Consider the following 25,813-nt stretch of genomic DNA (forward strand, 5'->3'; position numbering starts at 1 on the left):
TGTTGGCCCTCCATGAGATTGTCCACGAGCTGAAAGTGAAGAGGCAGGGGTGCCTGCTGCTGAAACTCGACTTTGAGAAGGCGTACGATCCAGTCAATTGGTGCTTTCTTCAGGAGGTCCTTAGAGCAAAGGGCTTTGACTCGGGTGTGGTGCACCGTATCTCGCAGCTGGTCATGGGAGGACAAACGGCGATTTCTATCAATGGAGAAGTGGGTCCGTTCTTTAGGAACAAAAGAGGGGTTCGTCAAGGGGATCCCCTCTCTCCCCTGCTCTTTAATTTCATGGCGGAGGCGCTCTCCAAGATCCTGTCCTCGGCGGCAGCGGCAGGTCACATAGCGGGTGTTGTTCCTCACTTGGTTCCCGGTGGGATCACTCACCTACAGTATGCAGACGATACCTTGATCTTGATCCAAGATGACGACACTCAGATTGCCAATTTGAAGTTCCTCCTCATGTGCTTTGAAGATATGTCTGGGCTCAAGATAAACTACCACAAGTCTGAGGTGATAGTCATGGGGACTACCGCGACCAGGAAGCACCAAGTGGCTGATAGGCTCAACTGCAAACTCGGTTCCTTCCCTTTCATTTACTTGGGGCTGCCGATCTCCGATAGGAAGCTTACGATGGAGCAGTGGTTGTTCTTAGTTCGTAAGTTGGCCGGCCGTGTCGAGCCTTGGTGGGGCAAGTTCATGTCTTCTGGGGGTCGTCTGATTCTCTCCAACTCCTGCCTCTCCAGCCTGCCCCAATTTGCGATGGGTCTATTCCTCCTGCACGACGGTATTCATGCTAAGTTCGACTCTCATCGGGCTAGATTCTACTGGGAAGGATCTGGCCCCAAGCGTCGTTATCATCTTGTTAACTGGCCGGCAGTTTGTCGGCCGAAGGAGTGTGGTGGGCTGGGGCTCCTTAACTCCAAAAAGATGAACTGGGCCCTGCTGCTTAAGTGGATTTGGAAGCTTTTCCAACCAGATAACCCTATATGGGCCTAGATCATCAGAGCGAAATACGCCTCCGCCAACAACATCTTTGAGGGAACGGGACAAGGGGGCTCCCAATTTTGGCGCAGCCTTCACAAGATTAAACATCTCTTCAAGCTCGGAGCCAAATATTCTGTTCGCGATGGGAGGCGGACTATGTTCTGGATGGACAAGTGGTCTGGCGAGGTTCCGCTTAAAGATAGATTCCCCAACCTCTTCGATATTGCCAACTTTCAGATGAGCACGGTGGCTCAAGTGTGTGGGGCTAGGGGCCCTCTGTCCTTCCGTAGATCGCTTGATCCCCAGGGGAGGCGGGACTGGCAGCAGCTGAGAGGCATCATTGATCAAACCATCCTCTCACAGGGACAAGATGGGGTGTCTTGGTCTCTGGAACCTTCGGGTTGCTTCTCGGTCCGTTCTATGTACCTGAAGTTGTCCCAAGGGGCCTCCATTGCCCATTTCCGTGATGTGTGGGCGGCTCGTATCCCGCTTAAAATCAAGATCTTCTCCTGGCAGCTAGCTCTTGACAAGCTACCCACAGCCATCAACATCGCGGCCAGAAGGGGGCCTGGTAACGGCTGCTGCAAGCTGTGTGGTAGCCCGGAAGATGCGTCGCATATTTTCTTCACATGCTCTACGGCGGTGTTTGCCTGGAGTGTTACTCGCCAGCTGTTGGGGTGCAGCTGGTGCCCCGCCAATTTTGCCCAACTCTTTGCTATCATCTCTAGTCTGTCGGGTAGATTTAGACGATGTGTGTGGTTGCTTTTCATTGCTCAATCCTGGGCCCTTTGGCTTTTTAGAAACAAGATGACCATTGAGTCAAGGTTTATGAAACACCCGGCTAACATTATCTTTAAAACCATGCTGTTTCTTCAGATGTGGACGCCGCTGGCAAGACCGCTGGATCGTCCGTGGATCAATCACGCGGTGGCAGAACTAAAGCTCCTGCACTACGCTACCAGTCCAAGAAGGCCTGATCAGGCTGCATGAGGCCTCTCCCTCTCCCTAGTGCGTTTAGCTGCCCGTGTGGCGTGCGTTGTTGCTCTTTACTTTGGCCGAAGCTGTAGTGCCGCAGCATGTATGACTCTATCTATGTTGAACCTGAGGGCTTTATTAATTTAAAGTCGGGCATTCGATGCCTTTTATCTAAAAAAAAAACTAGCTTCACTAGTGCCCCGGAAGTGCCCCGGAAATCGCGGAAGCGGCAGGCGGCAGCGCGACAAGAGGCGGCCGCCGTCCGGCCGTTGTTTCCTGCGCCGCGGGAAGGATACGATGGATCCCCTCTGTTTTCGGTGGTGCCGCGACATCTCGTTTTGCCCCGCCCGATACCCAGTCACATGCGAACGCGTCGCTTGCGGTAGCCAGCCGCGCACATGCCGCGACTCTGGCGCCGTCGCACGTGACCGCTCCGGCGACCGACGCGCACGCGGTCGCCCTCGTTCTCGGAGCCCCCGCACATGCGAGTGCTCGGTCGCGCTAGCTGTCCCATGTGTGATGTGTCCGTACCGGTCTACCCGAGGGCCGAGACATACACACCTCCACGACCAATCCGGCAGCGGCGCAATGTCCACGCGACGGCACTGTTCGATCCAGTGGTGAAGTAGCAGTAGCACAGTAGTTGCACACGGCAGCCAGTAGCGGAGCGCGATCTGTCTCAAATTCTCGATGGTCCGTCCCGTCCTGCCCAGCACACAGCATGGTAGGGCTACGTGGGGGGAGCAATCAGGTTGCCGGATCGTGTCGTTAAATATCGGCGATCCCTGGAAATGGAGAGGACGAGGTGGTCGGCGATCGCCGATCGGGCCTTGTCTTCAACACTAGCGCCACGCTGGAGTATCACTCTTGCATCACGGTGGAGTATCTACGATCTCTCTTTTACACAACACATGCTATTTTTTTTAAAAAAAAGTAGAACCTTTTTTTATCAAATTTCAGAAATATACACAATTTCAAACAATTTTAAAAATATACGGTCCCGGTGTACGAAGCCGATAGGTTCTGAGAATAGGTGAGTAGCTGGCCTGCCGCCAAACCCTTATCGGCTTCGCTGGCGCCTATAAGTATTTATTGGTTTCGAAGACGCTAATAAGTACTTCGGCGCAGGCCAGCTGAGACCATATTATTTTTGTAATTTTAGAAAAGGAAGTCTATTATTTTTGAAATTTAATTTAAAAATATATTATTCTAGATAATTAGTCACACTTGGAGCAAGGAGACATACTTTTCCCCCTCCGCCCCGGCCCGTCCCTCTCCCCGGAATAGCCTGGCAAAGGAGCATCTTCGAAGTAGATCTAGGTAGTAGTAGAATTGCTAGGGTTCCCATAATAGGTGAGAAAGTTGGCCGATCGGAAGGGTGGCGGGGGACTTCTTCCACTCCGACGCATCAACGCGGTGTCAGGGTGGCCGTCAATAGAGTTCCAAGGTGGAAGATGTCGGTGTTTTCGCTGAAGGTGATCCCCCTCCTGAATAAGCGCCACTGCCTTCTACATGGTGGCCTCGCACCGCTAATTTTACTCTCGACCGGCCTTGGTGGTGACGGTGAGGATGTCGGTGTCTGCGATGCTCTGGTGGTGTGGAGGTGTTACGTTGTAATTTCTATTTTTTAGGGTTCTTCGTGTAAATTTACTCCAACAGTCAATTTAGTGGAGACTCGGGGTCTTTCGTGTTATATTGTGATCCAAATTCATATACTAAAGGGAGGTTAACTTCTGACGAGCGGAGTGAACCCCGTCGATGGTAGGCTTGGGCCGAATCGTTGCCACCTCCTATATATACATCGTGTAAGCCGCCGGCTAGGGTTTATCAGATTATAAGATAACCCATGGTGTTTGTAAACACTCCCCGATTGACAAGGTATCAACTTGTCAATGCCTATGGATTGTAGGCTAGGGTTTAGTTAGAAGTAGAGGGCAAGTAGATCTCGAAGGTTTCAGCCGAAAAGTACTCGACGATTATGAAAATTAGGGTTTGCAGATAATGATTCGATGATCTCCTCGTCCCTCGACTCCCCCTTTATATAGGAGGTGGAGCCGAGGGATTCGTGCTATACAAGTTACAGAGTCCGGGACGGTTTCTAACTCATCCCGCCAGATTACAGATAACACTTCCTATTACAACTCTTGACTTTCCTTGATATATCTTGGGCTCCCGAATCTTCTTATTCTTCGGGTAGTGGGCCTTCAGTAAACCCCGGGTACTATCTTCGGCAGGCCCATTTGGGATGCCTATGTCAGTAGCCCCCGAGATTTCGCTTGAATCGTAGAATCAGGGAAAATCTCCACTGTTTATTTTTATTCGAAAGCTTCAACTTTTTTATATTTCTTCACATAAAATTCTATATTGTACAGGGATAATGGTAGTTGGGGCTAGTTCATCTGACGGATCAGGTACTAGTTAACTGCTCTAGTGGCAATCCGCAAAAACCTACTTCAAAATCACGTCCCTGGACATGATCTCGGGATACTGGTGTAAACTTCGACAGGTGCCGCTTAAGGTCTTACCATTCTGTCGAGTCCCAGTCAAATTTATCGGGTACCTAACGCGTCCGTTAGGATTTTTCTTCGTATCTGTTGATACGGATAAAGGTAGCAGAGCGCAGTCTTTGGCGATGCCACGCCCAGCAGAACGGATCTGGGGTCTTACCTTCGCAAATTTGCGGCATTCAGAAATTGATCGCAACTTCGGCGTTCTGAGAATATATTGTCGAGTGCTTTTCCGGCTGTTGGAATGGCACATTTTATTGAGTCAAATATGACTTATATTGCTCTCCCGATGGGAGTATATGTAGAGTTAATTATAACTCGAAATATACTCTCTTGCTTTTCTATTTTTCTTTTGTTAATTTCATCGGGCACGCGAACAGCGTTCCCGATGGGAGTAGCCCCCGAGGCTACAACCAAGAACTTGTGCTTGGTTGTAGGCTCAACATTTTAGTCCACCTTGTCGCTATATTGTCATTATTTCCCAATATGATCTCTTTCTTCTTTTTTTATCTCTCGGGTGCGCGAACAGCGCTCCCGATGGGAGTAGCCCCCGAGGCTACAGCCAAGGACTTGTGCTTGGTTGTAGGCTCCCGCAATTTCTATATTGCCATACTCGAAATTTTAATTTTTGTCGAAGTATCCCCCGAGCATTTGGGCAAAAACTTGTATTTGATCAAAGGCTCCCGAAGTATTTAATAATTCTCCCTGTCGCCAATCTTCTTTTATTTTCCTTGTCGACATGCTTCCCTTAATCAAATTTACTTCATCCCTGTTGAATAGTCGTGATTTTTCTACCCTGTGGGTCCATTGCTTCCACCACGTTGACACGTCGTGCAAGTGGGGGACACACGTCCTCCGCTTTTTCTGGCGCACGTACGGTAACGCCTATCTCAGTAAAAATACCTTTTTACCCTTTTATCTAGAAGATTTGCTGTCACCACACGATTTCTTCATCCAACGGTTCATCGCTTCACCCGATTCTTATATAAACCTTTCTTCAACCTCCGTGCACTCCCTCGCTTGCGCCGCACATCTGTTTCTCTTCGCAAAGCTTCCCCTGCGCCCAACTCTCTGTTCTTCCACACTCACGATCACTGCTTTGCCCATTGCCGTTGATGCCACCGCGCACACGACTTACTCGCCACAGCACGCCAGAATCCAAGATGGCCGCCAAAGATCTTGAGTGGGAGAGATCCAAGATCTCCAACCAGGATGTTAATACGCTGAAGAGGCTTGGCCTCATGAAGAAAGAAGACGCCATCCGCTTTCCTAGCGAGGAGAGCTACCCCAACCCTCCAATGGAGTATCGGGTTAGTTTCGTTGATCACCTTGTCCGCGGCCTGTCGGCCCCAATTCATGATTTCCTCCGCGGCCTTCTTTTCGTTTATGGGATTCAACTGCACCATTTGACCCCCAATTCCATCCTTCACATTTCCATTTTTATCACACTTTGCGAATGCTTCCTCGGAATTCCTCCTAATTGGATTCTGTGGAAACGCATTTTCTGCCTCCGCCGTAATGGCTCTCACAACGCCACCTATAACATAGGCGGCGTTGTTATCTGTGTCCGAACTGATGTCGATTATTTCGACGTCAAGTTTCCTGATTCTGTCCAAGGATGGCGCAAAAGATGGCTCTACATTCACGAAGAAAGTGCCAACTCTGTGGAGCACAACATAATTCCTTTCGACGGAAGTGCCAAGATCCAGCGCCGCCGTTCCTGGGACGCTGAAGCTTCCGAAGAAGAGAAAAAGGCGACAGAAGCTCTTATGTCTCGTATTCATCAGCTCCAAAATACTCGAGGCAAAGAACTATCTGGTGTTCAAATCACTGCCTACTTCCTTAGGATTAGAGTGCAGCCTCTTCAGGCTCGCAAAAATCCCCTTTGGACGTATTCTGGTGAAAACGACGCCAACAGAATCTCCAACGATCTTTCTGTAAAGGACTTGGAGAAATTGGTTCGAAGAGTTTCTCGACTAGCCAAGAAGGATCCTAGTCCCTCCTCTTGTCGAGTAGAACCATACAGTGCTTCCAATCCTCTTCCCGAGGTATTTTGTCTTCTCGAGTTTTTGTCTTGTTCTAAACTTTTCCTTGCATCTCATTGTATTGGTATCTCGCTAATTTTCTTTTGTCGCTATTTTCTTGCGTAACCATCCTACTATGGCTTCCCTTCCTCCTCTTCTGAGGATGGAGAAGTCGAAGAAAGGACCATTGTCACGGATGATAATCGGGAAGCTCCATCTTTTGTGAACGAACCCGTGGATTCTCGAAAATCTGCGGGTCATTACGAAGATACTTTATCGGCACAATCTCCTCCCCCGCTGTCTCTCCAAGAGGCAAAAGGAAAAGGAACGATGTCGAAGATTCCGGCACTTCCAAAGCCGAAGAAATTGATCCTTCACGTCGAAGGCAGCTTATGATCCTTATCTTGGATCCTTCGTCGGCTCGTAAGTCCTTTTTACTTTTCTTCTTATTTACGTACTCGAAATGTTTATCTTGTCTTGATTTTAAGCTGTCGATTTTTAACCAACGGTGATGACGAGGAAGAAGTACCAAGTGTTGACGTGGCTCCTCGAACAAGCACGTCACATACCGTACTTGCCTCGGACACGCTAGTTGAAGGAGAAGAATCCTCGCCTCCTCAACAAAACGTCGTCACCACAACTCCGCCAGAAGCCCCCTTGCTCCTTCACCAAAAAGGACAAGGGTTGAAAAGATTGTTGAGCCTGCCCCTCAATTGGGCAGTTCGTCGACTCGCTCTTGGATGATGTAAGTTTGTTGATATCTCGTGTTTCCCCTATGTTGCTTTTTCACGTCTTCACTCTCTTTTTCATGTCGATGCTTCTTTTCCTGCGTTCTTCTTTAATAGCCCATGATCAAAGAGCTTCTCCGCATTGGGTCCCAATTTATTGGGTACCGTGAGTATGCTAGCAGAGCCGAAGGTAACAACTTTTATACTTGCCGTTTTTCCTTGACTTTTTGCTCCTGTTGCTTGTCGCGATTTTTGATCTTTCCTCTCTCTCTTTTTTATATCTCGACAGAGAAACTTGCAGAGGCCACCAAACGTGCCGACGCGCTTGCTCAAAAACTTGAGCAAAGTGAGGCGGCTCGTAAGAAAGCCGAGCTTGTTGCTAGTGAAGCCAAAGCCGAGGCTGATGACGCTAGAGCAAAGGCTGCTAGTGTCGAGGGATTGCGTAAAAAACTTGAGGATGTCAGAATCGCCTTAGACGAGCACAAAGCTGCACAAGCTTCTCGTGAACAAGGAATCCTCAAACGTCTGAAATCCCAAAATCGACGCACTTTCAGTAAGTTTTTTGATCCCTTCTATTTTTACGAGAGTCACTGTTTTTTGTTGTTTGACCCACATTTTATTTCCTTGGCAGACCAAACAAACCAGGAATTTGATCTGTCGAATCCTGTCGACGACCCTCTCATTGATGCACTTTCCTATCTGGAGCTGCATGGGTCCGAAATTCGTGAAGGCGTGGCCAATGCTAATGCAGGATTGTCGGCGTTGTTCCCCTACTTCTTCCCGAAGAAAGAGGAGCCCTCGACTTTCCTTAATCTCGCCAAGATGTTCAATTCATCGTAAGACCTTGGACTGAAGATGCGCCAAGAAAATATGAAAATTCTTCGAAAGCACCGTCGCTTTGGTTGCCGACGATCCAACAAAGCTGTTGATTGGACGAAAGTTGGCGACACCGAGCAGATAGAGCAATCAAGATGGAGGTCGTTGATTAAGGCAGCCAAGCCCAACACGAAGAAGATCTTGGCCTATCTCGGGATCAAACCAGCGTCGACTCCTAGCTCATCAAGGTCGGAGGTCTAGTTGCATGCCTCTTTATTTTTCTTTCTATGTTTCTTTTGCTCTTGTCGCCAAAGTAGTCATTTGGCGACACGTACTTCCTTAGCTCCACTGTAATGCCTTTGTAATTATTCCGAGAGATCAATGAAAACTCTATCTTTGTTTGTTGTTTGATGTTGTCTTGTCTAAATTTCAGTTGATATTTGATAACTATACTCCGTCTGCCGCTCCTTCCAATATTTCGCCCTCTTCTTCTCGCTCGAGGGGAGCTTTTGCTGGTACTGCACCTGTCGAAGATACCTTGTCGCAAGAACTGGACGAACTTCGACAGCAACTTCAGTATGCGAAGAAGCAAACACTTGTGATGATGGAAAAGTCTCATAAATCATCTGAAGCCGAAAAAATTGCACTTCAGCAAGCTCGCGAGGCCGTGGCTGCTAAGGAAATTGCTGCTTCCGAGGCTGAAAAGGCGACTACTCGAGAAAATTTCATGCTCGAGTTAATGAATGAAGCCAGTGCTGATATGTCGGGTATGCTTGTTTCATCCTCCGATATCTTTTATCTTCATGCTACGTCTCTTGAAGTTTTTCTGCTCCTTTGTTTTAACAGGTTCCTTTGCTGATACTGTTGCGGAAGAAGAGAGGGTAAATACTAGGACGAACCTCCTTGTTAACCTTTCCCTTGATCATGGTTCTTTGTTTTGGGCTACGCCAGAAAGGACCCGCCAGGTTGTCAGATTTCAAGATCGCGTTTCTCAAACTCACGATTTCCTTGATTTCTGTACCAAGACCCTGTTCATGGTTTACAATTCCATGTTCCCTCGGAACGTTCAACCAAAAACTCTTCCTGAGGTAATGGAAAAATTTAAGGACGCTCACAAGATCCATGATTTTGTCAAAGCTCAACTGGTGGCTGGCGCCAGATTTGCTCTTATCATGCTTCAGATATGCCACTCGAAACTTGACCTGACCGAAGTTGTTGCGAAAGTTCATGAGAAGGTAAAGCGCCGAAGAGTTGGTGTCGACCGAATTAACACGAAGGTTTCGCCTATAGCCGAGGAAATGATTGAGGACCTTCTTCGGATGGACGCCGACTTTTTTGCCGATGGCCATTATGCCGATTTTCTTGGCGCTGCTCCTGAAGAAAACAGAGTTACTCTTGATGACATATTGAATCAAGACTAGTTATTTTCCTCTTGTAGATATTTCTTTTTTGTAACCCATGACTATGATTATATTGTGAAGCAACCACTATATTTCTATGTTTGTCTAGCCCCCGAGTGTCTCGGTGACTCTTTACTATATTTGTATATTTGCGAGGTTTTGAACCAAGGCATTTATATATTTATGGCGAATATGAGCCCCCGAGCTTTTTTATTGAGTACTATTTTGTATTTTTATTGACTCACGAGGTATTTTAATACCAAGGCAAGGCTTTTCTTTTGTCGATGAACTATATTGAAATTCGTCGGAGCAGAGACTTTGATCATGTCGATAAGGAAGAAAGGTTATATTGATACTATCTTTATTATATTGCAGCACCGCGAGCCCGCCTCATTAAAAACCTTCTCCGGCCCCACTCGGTGCCCCGAAAAAGGAAAAGAGTGCGTCTGAAAACTCGCGGGCGTTTCAGTACATTGAAGTTTCATAAGGACTGTATTTCAGCTCTAGGCATAGAAACGCCTGAGTTGCGCCACGTTCCAAGGGTTTTGCTCCTCCACCCCTGTCTTCTTGTCCTTTATTCTGTATGCTCCTCCTCCGATTACTTCTGTGACGATGTAAGGGCCAAGCCATGGTGACTCGAGTTTTTCATGACTTTTTTGCGTGAGCCGAAGAACTAGGTCTCCCACCTGAAAAGATCTTGGCCGCAAACGTCGACTGTGGTAATTCTTCAGGTCCTGTTGATATTTGGTTACCCGAGATAGTACTTCATCTCGAGCTTCATCAAGTGCGTCGACGTCATCTTCTAGCGCTTTTCTCGACACTTCTTCGTCATATTCCACGACACGTGGAGAGTTGTGCTCTATCTCGATTGGTACATCGTCGCTCCATGAACCAGAAAACGGAGTTTCCTGTGTTGCTGTGTTTGGTGTTGTTCGGATGCTCCACAACACGCTTGGTAGTTCTTCTGGCCAGGTATGTCGAGCTTTTTCCAGTGGTCCTAACAAGCGCTTCTTGATGCCATTGCAGATTATACCATTGGCTTTCTCGACTTGCCCATTGGTTTGAGGATGTGCAACTGACGCAAAGTGCAACTTGATACCCACCTCTTCGCAATAATCTTTGAATTCGTGGGATGTGAAGTTACTTCCGTTGTCTGTGACGATGCTGTGGGGCACTCCAAATCTGAAGACGAGGCCTTTTATAAATTTTACTGCGGATGCTCCGTCTGGTGAATTTATCGGCTTCGCTTCTATCCACTTTGTAAATTTGTCGACAGCTACTAGCATGTACTCCTTTCCTCCTGGCCAGGATTTGTGTAACTTGCCCACCATATCAAGTCCCCATTGAGCAAAAGGCCATGACAATGGTATTGGTGCTAGCTCTGCTGCTGGAGAGTGAGGTTTTGCGGCAAACCTTTGACACGCGTCGCAAGTTCTTACTATGTCCTTGGCGTCCTCGATTGCTGTCAACCAGTAGAATCCTGCCCGAAAGACCTTGGCTGCAATAGCTCGACTACTTGCATGGTGGCCACATATTCCTTCGTGTACATCCTTCAGAATTATTTTTCCTTCTTCGGGTGTGACACACCTTTGCAAGACGCCTGAAATACTTCGCTTATACAATTCTCCTTTGACCACCGTGAAAGCTTTGGAGCGTCGAATTACTCGCCTTGCCTCAACTGGATCGTCGGGTATTTCTTTCCTGAGGATGTATGATATGTACGGCTGCATCCACGGTGTCTGTATCATCATGACCAGGTCCTGATCTTCTTCTTCTTCTTCTTGCTTTTCCTTGGTAGCCCCCGAGGGTTTCTTCTCCTTCTTTTTTGATTTTGTTGATTTGGTGGACCTCTCTGTTATCTCTTCCCAGAATACACTGGCGGGACCGCAAGGCATTGCGACCCGATGTTTGCAAGAACGTCGGCTTCGTCGTTGCTCAATCTGCTAATATGATTTACTTCGCATCCATCGAACAACTTCTCGAGCTCGTTGTACACCTCCTTGTATGCCATCATGCTATCATTGACTGCGTCACATTGGTTCATAACTTGCTGAGCCACCAACTGTGAGTCGCCAAAAAATTTTAATCGAGTTGCGCCGCAGGCTTTCGCCATCTTCATCCCGTGTATGAGAGCCTCATATTCTGCTTCATTGTTAGATGCGTTAGGGAACGTCATCTGAAGGATGTACTTCAACTTGTCGCCTTCAGGTGATATGAGTACTACTCCTGCGCCAGCTCCTTCTAGTCTTTTGGACCCGTCAAAGTTCATGGTCCAGGTTCTCGACAAATCTGGAGGTCCTGTATTTTGCAACTCCATCCACTCTGCGATGAAGTCCGGCAGTATTTGCGACTTTATTGCTTTTCTTTTTTCATACGTGATGTCCCGAGGGGAAAGTTCTATTCCCCAAAGGGAGACACGACCCGTAGCTTCTGGGTTGTTCAGTATATTTGACAAGGGAGCTTCATTGACCACTATGATCGGATGTGCCGAAAAATAGTGGCGCAATTTTCGTGCTGTCGTGAACACTCCATATGCTATCTTTTGGTACTGAGGATACCTTTGTTTTGAGGGCGATAAAACTTCGCTAACGAAGTATACTGGCCTCTGCACGCCGTGGAGTTTTCCTTCTTCTTCCCTTTCAATAACTAGCACCGTGCTCACCACTTGAGGCGTGGCTGCGATATACAGCAGGAGAGGTTCCCTTTCTTTTGGCGCCACCAAAATTGGTGGTGTCGAGATTGTGCGCTTCAAATCCTCGAAAGCTCTGTCGGCTTCTTCGTTCCACTGGAATTTATCTCCTTGCTTTATCAAAGCGTAAAATGGTAACGCTTTTTCACCCAGCCTAGCGACGAATCTGCTCAAAGCTGCGACTCGCTTGATTAGCTGTTGTATTTCTTTCAACTTTGTTGGCTTCCTCATTGTTACGATAGCTTGTATTTTATCGGGATTTGCTGCGATCCCTCTTGCTGAAACTAGAAACCCCAGAAGTTCTCCTGCTGGGACGCCGAAAGAACACTTCGTCGGGTTCAGTTTGAGGCAGAACTTATCAAGGTTGTCGAAGGTTTCCTTGAGATCCTCGATCAGCGTTGCCCCCTTTTTTAATGTTATGACGACATCATCAATGTATACTTGCACGTTCTTCCCGATCTGTGTCGCCAAACACTTCTGCATCATCCTCTGATATGTTGCTCCCGCATTTTTTAAACCAAAGGGCATTGTTCTGTAGCAAAACACGCCGTAAGGTGTAATAAACGCGGTCTTTACTTCATCTTCTTCTTTCAATCTGATCTGGTTATAACCAGAATATGCATCCAGGAAGGAAAGACGTTCACATCCAGCCGTGGAGTCGATAATTTGATCGATCCTCGGGAGGGGAAAGTGATCCTTTGGACAATGTTTATTGAGACACGTAAAGTCGACGCACATGCGAAGGACCTTAGTGTTTTTCTTCGGCACCAGCACAGGATTTGCTACCCATGTGGCTTCTGTGAATATCTCTTTGATAAAACCAGCTTCTTATAGTCGATTGATTTCTAACAGCATGGCTTTGCGGTTTGGTTCCGAAAAACGCCGCAAAGGTTGTTTGATTGGTCTCGCTAGTGGGTCCAAGTTTAGGTGGTGCTCGGCAAGTTCCCTGGGTACTCCTGGCATGTCAGCTGGACACCATGCGAAGATTTTCCAGTGCTCACGGAGGAACTCGACGAGCGCGCTTTCCTATGCGATATCCATGTCGTTTGCGATAGATGTCGTCTTTTTCGGGTCTGTCGGGTGAATCTGCACCTCTTTTGAATTTTTCTCAAGATCTTGAAAGTTGATTCTTTGTTTGGCCTTCCAACGTCCGCAAGACGTCGTAATCAGTCATGCTTTTTGACGCCAAGTACTCAGCTTGCATCCCGAAAGTTTCTGACAACCGGTGGAAATCCTTGTCGCACTTATCGGCTAAGGCAAAGCTTCCTTTTACTGTGATTGGTCCCTTTGGTCCAGGCATCCTCCACAACAGGTATGTATAGTGTGGCACCGCCATAAATCTAGCATATGCTGGTCGTCCCAACAGAGCGTGGTACTGCGACGGAAAATCCACGACTTCAAATTCGAGCCTCTCGATTCTATAATTTTCTCGGGTCCCAAACTGAACGTCGAGATTGATCTTTCCCAATGGATAACTTGGTTTCTCCGGTGTGATGCCGTGGAACCTTGTGTCTGTTGGTTTCAAGTTTGCTAAGGATATGTTCATCTTCCTCAATGTATCTGCATACATAAGGTTCAAGCTGCTGCCGCCGTCTATGAACACTCGAGAGACATCAAATCCCGCGATAACTGCTGGCAGAATAAGTGCTGACTGCCCTGATCGAGGAACTTGCTGCGGATGATCTGCTATTGTGAAGCCGATATCTTGTCCTGACCAATTAAGGTACTCAACTGTTGGTGGAGGCATTTTCTCTGCCATAAACACCTGTCGTGAGATTACTTTCTGAGCTCTATTGGACGGCCTTCCCTTCTGAATCATCGACACTGCTCCATTGGAGTTAGGATCAACATAAGGTGGTGGTGCAGGTGCTGCCGCTATTCTGAGCTGATGCCGATTGTCGTCTGTAATCGCGGGAGGAGGCGGCAAGTGAATCTCGCACGGGTTCTCGAGGATTTCTCTGTGCTGCCCGCGCGTTAGCGTTTCGCATACCGCAACATTGCCTGAAAATTTCGACAGTCTTTCTCGCAAGTGCCCCGACTGTCTTTTACCGTTGTCTTGTCGAGGAAAAATGCATCCGGCACGGTCCATTCATCATCTCTTCAGGGGGACACGAAAGGTCTTGGAAACCTAGGCCCGCTACTTTGCCTGTTGCGTGAATCATCCCTATTATCACCTCGCTGTTCATTGCTTCTCTGGTAATCATCTCTGTTGCTTCCTCCTGTATTTGTCCAAAAACCTGCCGAAATTTGTCCTGGAGCGTCATAGTTCTGGTACAGCCGAGGAAATCTTCGCCTCGGTTGATAGTTTCGACCACGGTCCTCCTCTGGCGACCTGTGCCATTTGTTATGGACAGCGTCTTCTCCATCTGCCCATTTATTTGCTATCTCCATTAATGCGGATACTGTCTTTGGATTGGTCCTTCCCAAATCCTCGACAAAATCTCCACGCCTGACTCCTGCGACAAACGCATCTATTGCTCTCTCGTCAGATATATTTTCTGCCGAGTTTTTGATGATATTCCACCTTTGGATGTACTTTCTCATTGGCTCATCTGGCTTTTGTCGACATGCTCTCAACTCCTCTAACGACGCGGGTTTTTTGCACGTGGATCTGAAGTTCTTGACGAACACATCCTCGAAACTTTCCCAGCTGTCGATGGATCCTGGAGCGAGTTTCTTTATCCAAGATCGTGCGGCTCCACTCAAATGTACCTGGATGCTTTGCATAGCTGTTGCCCTGGTTCCTCCTGTCAGCTTCACCGTCTCCAAATAGTCGACTAGCCAATCCTCTGGATCTTGAAGGCCGTCGAACTTTTTGAAATTGTCGGGTAGCTTGAATCCTGAAGGGACTCGAGTTTTTCGGACTCTCCTTGTGAAGCATGGCAAGCCGCACATATCTTCGTCGTTAAGCTCCGGAGATTGCCGATGATCCCTTCTGCTTTGTCGTGCTCTGTCGACTCTTGCTTGTGCTGCCGTATCTCTTGCTCCACTTGGTCCTTCAGGGGCTGCCGCCGTTGCTGCTGCAGGTCGTGGACTATTTTGCCTTGCTGTTCCTTCGGGAGGCGTTGAAACGAACGCTGTCCCCATAGCTCCAACTCCTGCTATCGCCATATTGTATAGTGTTTCCCTTGGATCACCTGGAGGTGGTATAGACGCGAGGATAAAAGCTTGTGTCGCCATATACCCAGCTTCTGGTGTCTTAGGGATAATGTTTCCTCTTGTGTCTATCGACATAAAGGACATGTCGAGGTTTTGAACCAAGTGCTCTCTTTCTGCTTCGGGTATGTGTTGTAACCTTGATCTTCCTCTGTTCCGAGCCTCCCTGTGGCTATCACCCGAAGTTCTAGATTGTCGACTCAGATCTGCCCTTCTCCTGCTGGATGCAGAAGCTGCCTCCTTCCTCCTGTTCAACTCAGCTGTCTGTTTTTCCAATTCCCTGGCAGCTCGTGCGAGCCTATATTGATATGCTTGTAATTCCTCTGGTGTGGCTGTGGTAGCCATTGGTTCTGTACCGTTCATAGCTCTCGCGGCTCTGTCCCACGCTGCTTGCGGAAGTTGAACTCTGTCTCGCGGCTCTGGCCCGACGTATTTGTTGCCCAGGCCTTGGCGCAGATTGGAGGGATCGACGTATGGATTTCCCAAACTGTCGAAAGCCTCAGATGTTTCCTCTTGATCTTTAATGGCATAAATCTGATGATACTTTGTACTCAGATCTATGTTAGGTTTGGTGACATCATCGTTGAGATTGATGAAGACCTTGCCCGCTGTGAGAGATTTGTCGATGAAGTCGTAACTGTCGACATCGCTTGAGCCATCGCTTATATATGAGTCCACAGATGACTCAAACGACATGTCGTTGAAGATCTTGGCGAGTTTCTCTCTTGTTCTGGTGCTGATGTAGCGTGTCGCCGAAGTTTCTTCTTCTCCTGACTCGGTTGACGACGCATAGCTTGAAAAATCGGAATCGACCTTCGACGATCCCGACGAAATCGGAACCTCGACACGATACGATCCTTCCTTCTCGACGCGAAAGTGAAACCTTCCGAACGTCATCTCCATGGGCTCCGCCAGATACGCATATGCATCCAAACGGGAGGGTGGGTGAGGAACAAAATCGACAAGACCAGCAGCGATCTGTTTACCTCGATCCATTGTGTTGCTTGCAGTTGATGATGTCGAAGATCTTGAACGTGCCATCGAGATCAGATCCTTACGCCTCTAATTCCCACAGACGGCGCCAATTGACAAGGTATCAACTTGTCAATGCCTATGGATTGTAGGCTAGGGTTTAGTTAGAAGTAGAGGGCAAGTAGATCTCAAAGGTTTCAGCCGAAAAGTACTCGACGATTATGAAAATTAGGGTTTGCAGATAATGATTCGATGATCTCCTCGTCCCTCGACTCCCCCTTTATATAGGAGGTGGAGCCGAGGGATTCGTGCTATACAAGTTACAGAGTCCGGGACGGTTTCTAACTCATCCCGCCAGATTACAGATAACACTTCCTATTACAACTCTTGACTTTCCTTGATATATCTTGGGCTCCCGAATCTTCTTATTCTTCGGGTAGTGGGCCTTCAGTAAACCCCGGGTACTATCTTCGGCAGGCCCATTTGGGATGCCTATGTCACCGATATAGTGAAGTATTTGCTGGCTGGTGTCCGTGGTTTTTTCCTCTTCTGTATTGGAAAAGGTTTTCCACGTTAAATCTTGTGTCTCCGCTGCGTTTTTTTTGTCGTTCTTCGTTATTTGCTTGTCGCGTTTATACCATTTCGGGACCTTCGCCCCATAGAAACCACATTGATAGTTTCGTATCAATGTTACCTGGTGAGAACTACAAATGTAGCTCGTGCTACATATAGGCTTTTTTGATACTTTTTTTAAATAGCGTTTTGAAATTCCAAGAAAACCTAAAAAGTCTAGAGGTTGTAATGATTTATTTTACCAAGGTGCAAACTCTCAACTCAAAACACTTTATATTTAAGGCCACGCAACAAAATATGGTGTGTGTTTTTGAGGTTTCTGAGTTTGCATGGTTCACTACTTTAGATTTCCACATTTGTTATTTTTTGCATTGCCAAGAATACAAGGTATTTTGAGTTAGAATTCTACACGTTTATACATACTTCTAGGATTTATTTTTCAAATAGTTTTGAAGCTTTAAAATGTTGCTTTTATTTTTATATATCTCAACCTATAGCTCCCCGCGCTATTGGTCAAATGAAAAATCCAAGTATGCTTTCGGCTCCCCTCTAGTAGGCGATCTTATCCTCCATACCGGTTTATTAGATTGACATGTAGTTTAAGAAAAAAATGTCTTATCCGAAATTTGGTCGATAATAGAGGAATTAGAGCATCTCCACTCGTTGGCGCTCCCCACGCCCAAATCCGGCAAAATTTTCCTCTAGATTGGAGAAAAATTTGGCCTGGGGAGCGCCGAAGTTCCAGCCGCCCCCCCGGCAAGACACCCCCAACCTCGACCATTTGACATATTTCAAATAAATTCGACATAAAATGTAACAAGTTCGGCGAACAAGAGTCAGAAAATTGCTGAAACAAAATCGGCGAAAATCAGTACAATGTTTAACAAGTGCTGAAACAAATGAAGCACACAATTTCACAAGTTTTGAAACAAATTAAGACAGACTAGTTGGCGTCGGCGTTGGTGTTGCCTCGGAGCGTCCATATGTGCTCCACCAGATCAACGGCGAACAACGAGGAGTAGGCCGTCGTCGAAAAACAGGCAGTCGTAGGATCAGCCAGATAGGCCGTCGTCGAAAGACGGCGGAATATAGGCAGGTGGGGAAGGAGGGACGGAGGAATCTGGGCAACAAGCCGGCGGGGTGGTGCCGGCGGCGAGAGAGATACGAGGGGTGGGCGGTTTTGAGCGAGGTGGCGGTGGGGTTCATGTGTCGAGTTGCCGATAGATCGGGCCCTTCCCCGCTTTTCACTCGTCCGGACTCCCCGATAGCTCCCCGGGTGACCGGGGATGGCATGGGCTCGCCGGATGGATGAAGGACCAAATCCGGACGAAATCGAGGAACCGGGGACGCGACTGGCCGAATTACGCCGTCCGGGTGGAAAAAACGTCGCTCGGGGGCCTCGTCGGGGAGACGAGTGGGGATGCTCTTACATATCACGAAAATTATATCACTGGATTCACATTCGAGAATAGTTTCAAATGGTGCGATTTTTATGACATATAAGTTTATATTTTAATTTTTCTTTTGAACTAACCATCGTCGTAATAAAAACCAGTACGGAGTACTACATTTACTTTGGTCAATTGGGTTGCGAAGGGTGGGTACTTGCACGCGTGAAACCTCATATTGGCAACTTCTCACCCCACCAAATTCAAAAGTCTGCAGCCAACATGTTCACACGAACGATCAGTGGATTTCATACCCTGTTACCCACTAAGGCCTTGTCTGGTACTGGAGTTTTCGTAAGGATAATACACTAGAGTATTGGGTGAACCGCTACCCGTCACCCAATACCCGTAAAACTACATTTTCAATCCACTAGGTAAAGGTAGAGTATTGGGGATTAAGAAAAATAGACTAAGAATTGAGGAAAGTGGAGATTAAACTAGCTCAATACTCTACTAGTAAACATGCTTTTTTCCCCCACTATTTCCAAAAATCTCTAGTACCAAAACAAAGCTTAAAAAGGAAGCACACGCCCAGATCTATTATGGCATTATTACCAAACGTACGGGCTGCAAATTGTCATGAATGAAAAATGGACGTTTGTAGGAATGAGAGAAAAGGCAACATGCTATGTTTTGCACCTGCTTAGTTGAAAGCAAGATCCACAGCCTTGTACCGCCAACTACTCGATCTTAAAAAGGATCGCCAAGGACGTACTTGGAAGAAAGTTTTGCAAGAAAATGTATCATCAAACAAGAAGAATGAGAGAAAGTTTTGTGGGGAAAGGACAAGGCATCATTTCAAAGGAGAAAACCCTCCTCCCAACTGGCGCTTGCATCCTTCACGGTTAAGAAAACCAGGAACGAAGGCGATCAGCGGTGCGTAAACCGGCCAGTCAGTCGGGCTCTTGTTGAATGTTCTTTGATGCGGCGGCGGAACAACATAAACCATTTGATTTGAAACTATGGGGTGTAATTCGTGGTTAAGAATTCTTAACCATTTTACGGTTAAGAATTCTACTTTGCAAGTGTACTACATTTCCATGGTGACTACTAAACGGTTGCTTTTGTGTGCACTTATGGGGTGTAATTCGTGGTTAATCAACTTAACAGATGGAACTTTATTGAGCGCGTTGAACCTTTTCGGCCACGACGGCTTCGAGAGATGGAACAGTTGTTCTGCTTCCATATAAGAGCAAGTACAATAAGTCCTAGTCAGCTGGCTATAAGGATTAAAATAATATATTATTGTCTAGTTGGAGGAGAGAGAGGAGAAGAGAGAAGGGGAGTGGGCTCTTATGCAAGAGCCAGCTCTAGCACGTGCTCCTAGGCACTATGTGAGAGTGAATGGTGGGCCATGTAGTACAATTTTATAGCTCACTATTGTACATGTTAGCTCTAAGATGACTATATATGCCATGGCACTTGGCTTATAGCCAACAGTTGGCTCTACTATTGAACTTGCTCTAACGGTTAGCTTGGTTCCCAAGGCACCGATCGGCGACACGTGTGAGCAGATACGTGACACGGGGCCAGGGTTGGGTGGAGGTGGACCAGTCAGCGGCCACCCTGTGCAGTGTGCGTGCAAGCTGTGGCATGGCCGACGCTCGATGGTCATGGCAGGTGTGAACCAGCTCCGCTTGTTCCCACGCATGTGAACGCAGTTGTTGACCCGGGTCGGTGCCGCCGCGCGCGAAGGCCGCGGCTAGCCTAGTGAGAGGGCCACAGCAACGAAAGCCGCTTTTGATCTGGCCGCCCTGGATCCTTCCATTTCCATAGACCTCGAAATAGGGTGTGAAGGCAAAAGCCCTAGGATAAGGCGGATGCGTGGCCTGCCATGTTGGTGAAGCTACGCTACGTAAGCAGCCGAATTCCAGCTTAGAGCATCTCCAGGAGATCATCCAAATGGACATCTATACGACATATAGAGGACCGAGTCTAAAAAACCGTCTCCAGCAGCACATGTATATGGACATGGGTCGATAGATGTCCATCCAGCTCTTGGGTGCGTCCTCCACATCTGGATGACCAAGCCAGGATCATTGCTCCCTCGCCCGCGCGCCTCCCGCGCGATTCCGCTCGCCTACCGCGCGAATCGGAAGCTGCAGGCGACGAGAAGAGAGCCGGAGGGCATGGGAGGGAGCCGCCGTCGGGCGCCGTGCTGGGAGGAAGCAGGGGAGCAGGGGCCGGCGGAGGGCATGGGGGCGAGGCGGACGGATTTGTGGTCGGGGGTGCCGCCGCGGAGGAGAGTTGGGGGCGTGGCCGTGGAGGACGGCGAGGGAGGGTGCCCTGCCGGTGCCGATGGAGGAGGCGGAGGTGAGGTTTGGAGGAGGTGAGGTCAGGAAATCTGTTAAATGGTAGTTATAGGATAGTATTAAAATATAGGAGAGAGAATATAGATGTCCTGGTTATGGATGATCTGCTGGAAAATAGGGACATCTAAAAAGGAATCTTTATAGATGATCCTCTATATGGAGATATAGAGGACCAAATTTGGATGAGCTCCTGGAGATGCTCTTAGACTTTATATAGTCAGTGTTTCGTCGAAGGTTCAGGGATTCAATGTTTATTTTCTGGCTCCGATGATTCTTCGATAACGATGGTTCACGAAAGTAGTAAATGATTAGACTAATAGAAGTATACTACACGTAAGAGCATCTCTAGTCGCATCCCTAAAGTGTCCCTTAAAGAAATTTAGGGGCCGCGTCGGATAAAAAACGTTTCCAGCCATATCTCATAAAGCCGTTTTTTATCCGGCGTGGCCCGATACGGTGTTCGGTGCTCCGAGTCCGTCCCGCCCCACAGGAGACGCTCCGGGCACACCGGACACAACGAAAAGCGGGGCGGGGAGTGGTGGGGCCGACCCATCAGCGGCATATTGAATTTTAACCTAACTGATGCCTACCTCCCGAAGTAAGTTATTCGCGCGTAGTGACACACGACGACATCTTTGCCTTAATGGCGTTGGAGGGGCAGGCGAGATGTCTCGTCGGTGCTGCGCAGCCTCCACGCGTCGCCGGCGTTCGCACGCTACCGCGCGTTCCCGCGCTTTCTTCCCGCCTCTTCCCGCGCTTTCTTCCCGACGCCGGCGTCTATAAAAGTCCCTCCCGACTCAATGGCAGCCACCACAGCCGCCGGCACCTGTTTCTCCGCCACAAGCACAACCCTCGTCGCTCCACCGCCGTGTCCTCCACCACCAGTGCGCAATGATGAACCGCCCCGACGATGGCCAGTTCCCTTCACCGTCTCCTCCACCACCACCTCCACCACCGGATTTGCAGTTCGACATCGACGTCGCCGCCCGGGAAGAGCGTCAGCGAGGGATGGAGGTTGGCGTGCACATCGTCAGCAGCGGCGGGACGTCGCCCGTGCCCGTGAAGAGGCGCAGATTCACCTCGCCATCGAGCTCTCCCTCGAGACAGCGCAGCAGGGGAGGGCAGGCGACGACGCGCTGCTGGATCAGCGGCGTCTGGCCACCGCCCTACGTATGGAGAGGCGACACGCGCAGCAGGAGCTGCGGCAGAGGGGAGGCGAAGACGGGGCGGGGCCATCGAACGCACCGCCGAACGGTCAGTAGGCTAGGGTTTAGATGAAATGTAGCCGTTTTCATTCAAACTTTGTAATATATAATCAATTTTAATTGAAATTTTTTATTTTCGTGCACTAATATTTATTTGGGGATTTTGTTTGAGGGACGCGACTGGGGAGCGACTGTTGGAGATATGCCCAAGAGGCAATAATAAAATGGTTATTATAATATATCTTTGAGTTTATGATAATGTTTACATACCATGCTATAATTGTATTAACCGAAACATTGATACATGTGTGTTATGTGAACAACAAGGAGTCCCTAGTAAGCCTCTTGTATAACTAACTTGTTGATTAATAGATGATCATCGTTTCATGATCATGAACATTGGATGTTATTAATAACAAGGTTATGTCATTATGTGAATGATATAATGGACACCCAATTAAGTGTAGCATAAGATCACGTCATTGAGTTATTTGCTATAAGCTTTCGATACATAGTTACGTAGTCCTTATGACCATAAGATCATGTAAATCACTTATACCGGAAAGGTACTTTGATTACACCAAACGCCACTGCGTAACTGGGTGGTTATAAAGGTGGTATTAAGTATCCGGAAAGTATGAGTTGAGGCATATGGATCAACATTGGGATTTATCCATCCCGATGACGGATAGATATACTCTGGGCCCTCTCGGTGGAATGTCGTCTAATGTCTTGCAAGCATATGAATAAGTTCATAAGAGACCACATACCACGGTACGAGTAAAGAGTACTTGTCAGGAGACGAGGTTGAACAAGGTATAGAGTGATACCGATGATCAAACCTCAGACAAGTAAAATATCGCGTGACAAAGGGAATTGGTATCGTATGTGAATGGTTCATTCGATCACTAAAGTCATCGTTGAATATGTGGGAGCCATTATGGATCTCCAGATCCCGCTATTGGTTATTGGTCGGAGAGAAGTCTCAACCATGTCTACATAGTTCACGAACCGTAGGGTGACACACTTAAGGTTTGATGTCGTTTAAGTAGATATGGAATATGGAATGGAGTTCAAAGTTTTGTTCGAAGTCTTGGATGGGATCCAGGACATCACGAGGAGTTCCGGAATGGTCCGGAGAATAAGATTCATATATAGGAAGTCATTTTCTAGGTTTGAAAATGATCCGGTATTTTTCCAGGAAGGTTCTAGAAGGTTCTAAAAGAGTCCGGAAGAAATCGGCATGGAAGGTGGAGTCCCAGAGGGACTCCACCCACCTTGGCCGTCCAACCTAAGGGAGGAGGAGTCCCAAGTGGACTCCCCACCATGGTGGCCGGCCACCCCACCAAGGAAAGGGGGGAGTCCCACTCCCCCTAGGTTTGGTCATATGGAAGGTTTATGTTGGGGTCTTATTCGGAGACTTTGACCTAATCCTTGGGGCTTCCACCTATATAAAGAGGAGAGGGGAGGGGCTGGCCGGCCACACCAAGCCATGAGTTGGCCGCACCCCCCAAGGCTGCCCTAGCCGGCGCCCCCTCTCCCAAACCCTAGCGCCCCTCCTCCACCACATCTCCCGCATACGCTTAGCGAAGCTCCGCCGGAGATCTCCATCGACACCGCCACCACGCCGTCGTGCTGCCGGGATTCCGAGGAGGATCTACTACTTCCGCTGCCCGCTGGAACGGGGAGAAGGACGTCGTCATCAACACCGAACGTGTGACCGAGTACGGAGGTGCTGCCCGATCGTGGCACCGTGATCAAGATCTTCTACGCGCTTTTGCAAGTGGCAAGTGATCGTCTACCGCAGCAATAAGAGCCTACTCTTATAGGCTTTGGAAATCTTCAAGGGTTAGTCTTGATCATCCCCTCGTTGCTCCCGTCTTCTAGATTGCATCTTGGCTTGGATTGCGTTCTCGCGGTAGGAAATTTTTTGTTTTCTATGCTACGAATCCCTACAGCGACGTCCCTCAAACACGACACGAACAAAACACGTCCTTCAAACCCTCAATCCGGCGCTGTTTGGGGCACGATTCGGGGACACGACTAGAGATGCTCTAAGACTAATAGTAGTAGTGTACTCAGCGGAGTACTACGGAGCTCCCATGACTAGTAGTAGTACGGATGCGTAACTTGCCACGTTCGTCAAGCTAGTACGTAGTATAAGCAATCCATCCAGTGTAGTGTAAGTTTCGACGAAGGTTCACGCGTTCAATGTGTAGGGCATCTTCTAGCACATCCTTAAACCTAGTTTGAGGGATAATTTTTTTTGTTACGGTGCTTTAAGTTGAAAATCGGTAGTTTTAAAAATCGGACCGGCGATTGAACCAATCAACCCGCTAGTTCACGGTTCGCCGGTCCAACAACCAGTTCATCTGGTTCAAGAGCAACAAAAAACCAGTATAATTTATAAATATTTAATGTAATTTTATAAAAAGCGAACCTGGGATAGAATATATAGCGCAACATCAACTAGAAACAAACACAACGCAGCCGGTAGTGGGCATGGATAAGAAACCGGGAAGTGGTATTGGCAGGATTGAAGATAAGCTTTTTCACGTAATGCCTCGCCTTGCAACACCGGTATGCCACTCCTATCTATCCCACAAGGCCGATGGGATGTGATCTTGTGGAGCAATGGAGCAAGTCCGGAAAGCACCTCCGAGCACCGTCTCCATCGATGACTATGTGAGTGTGTTTTGTGTCATTGTGTTGCAAGACATATGCATTCATGCTGCATTTTGCATTGTTTGACTATGATTGTGAATGTAGGAATCAATTGCAATGGAGAGGTACAAAGTAATTGCGGCTTCCAAAGGACAACCATTTACTCTACAACATTGTTGGAAGTTGCTAGACTATTTAGAGAAGTGGTAAATTGAGGGAGCAAAAGGCACCACCAAAGAAAGAAGCTACGCTATGTTTGGATGATGCAAGCGATGAGGAAGGAGGAGCCAACAAAGGGAAGCCGGATGAAAACAAGAAGGCCAACGAGAATATAAAGCTTGAACCGAAGCAACAAACTTGGCTTCCAAGATCAATGACTTCGTGATGTCAAAGAAAAGCATGAAGCTCAAGACTTTGAAAGCAAAGAAATCCATGTCCGAGAAGAAGAATGAGATGAAGCAAACAAGGTGGCAAGCAATTCGTGAGCTAGAGGATAGGAGGCTAGGTCTAAAAGAGAAGAATGCAATGACAAACCTTATTACGGAGGAGAATAGGATAATAATAATGGATCCGAGCACCATGGATTCCATCCCCAAAGAATGGTGGCATATGAGAAGGATCAAGATCATTACAAGGAGAAGGCTAGCTCATGTAACTACAGAGAATGCCACGGCGAGCGGTGGTGTTAGCGGAGATGCTACGGCGAGCGGTGGTGTCACCGGAGGCGCCACAGCGAGTGGTGGTGTCGCCGGAGGTGATACTGCAATACTGGTGACAATGATGTTGCTTGAGCATTCTTTCAACATCATGCAAGTGAATGATTGCACAAGAAAAAAAAAACTGTGCATATTTTGAATGTTTGATGCGATCATTGATGTAAAACAATGCAACACATTATCGTGTTTGCTATCAAATTTCTCAAATTCCGTTTTACAGTTTTAGACTATGGGATCTGATCGACCGCAACCCACACGAGCACAATATTCGTGTTTACCGCTCCTTCTACTCGCAAGTTTAAAGATCACAATTTACAGGATACAGTAGAGTTAATCTTACACATGAGGGATGGTAACCGCCATCTAGGAGTTCTGCTGACGAATGTGAGATGACGAGTATGCTAGATTTGATGTCTGATGGGTGGGCTGGGAACTTGTTTGCTCGGAGAAACTAAAGATGCATTTGAATTGGACACCCCGGCCGGGAACATATTTGTGGACTCCAGGTTCTGAAGTGCGGAGCTAAGTATCAAACTACACCTTTTCAGAAGAAGTTACGCGTTTACGAATCAGAATTCCCATGGACTTGGGGATCCATTATCCGATCTTTTTAACCTCCATTGATCCATCGTTATTCACTTTGCTAAAACA

The 25,813-nt window shown here is 47.7% G+C and overlaps 1 protein-coding gene across 1 annotated transcript; it reads left to right on the top strand.

The window, feature by feature from the left end:
- The first annotated feature begins 1,142 nt into the window (after positions 1-1,142).
- Positions 1,143-1,954, top strand: LOC127347857 (uncharacterized). The gene is made up of 2 exons (XM_051374004.1): positions 1,143-1,572; positions 1,854-1,954. Exons 1-2 carry the CDS (start codon positions 1,143-1,145, stop codon positions 1,952-1,954), a joined length of 531 nt encoding a protein of 176 aa, XP_051229964.1.
- The last annotated feature ends 23,859 nt before the right edge of the window (positions 1,955-25,813 follow it).

The sequence above is a fragment of the Lolium perenne genome, chromosome 4 (genome assembly GCF_019359855.2).
Source record: "Lolium perenne isolate Kyuss_39 chromosome 4, Kyuss_2.0, whole genome shotgun sequence".
In the NCBI taxonomy this organism is placed as follows: domain Eukaryota; kingdom Viridiplantae; phylum Streptophyta; class Magnoliopsida; order Poales; family Poaceae; genus Lolium; species Lolium perenne.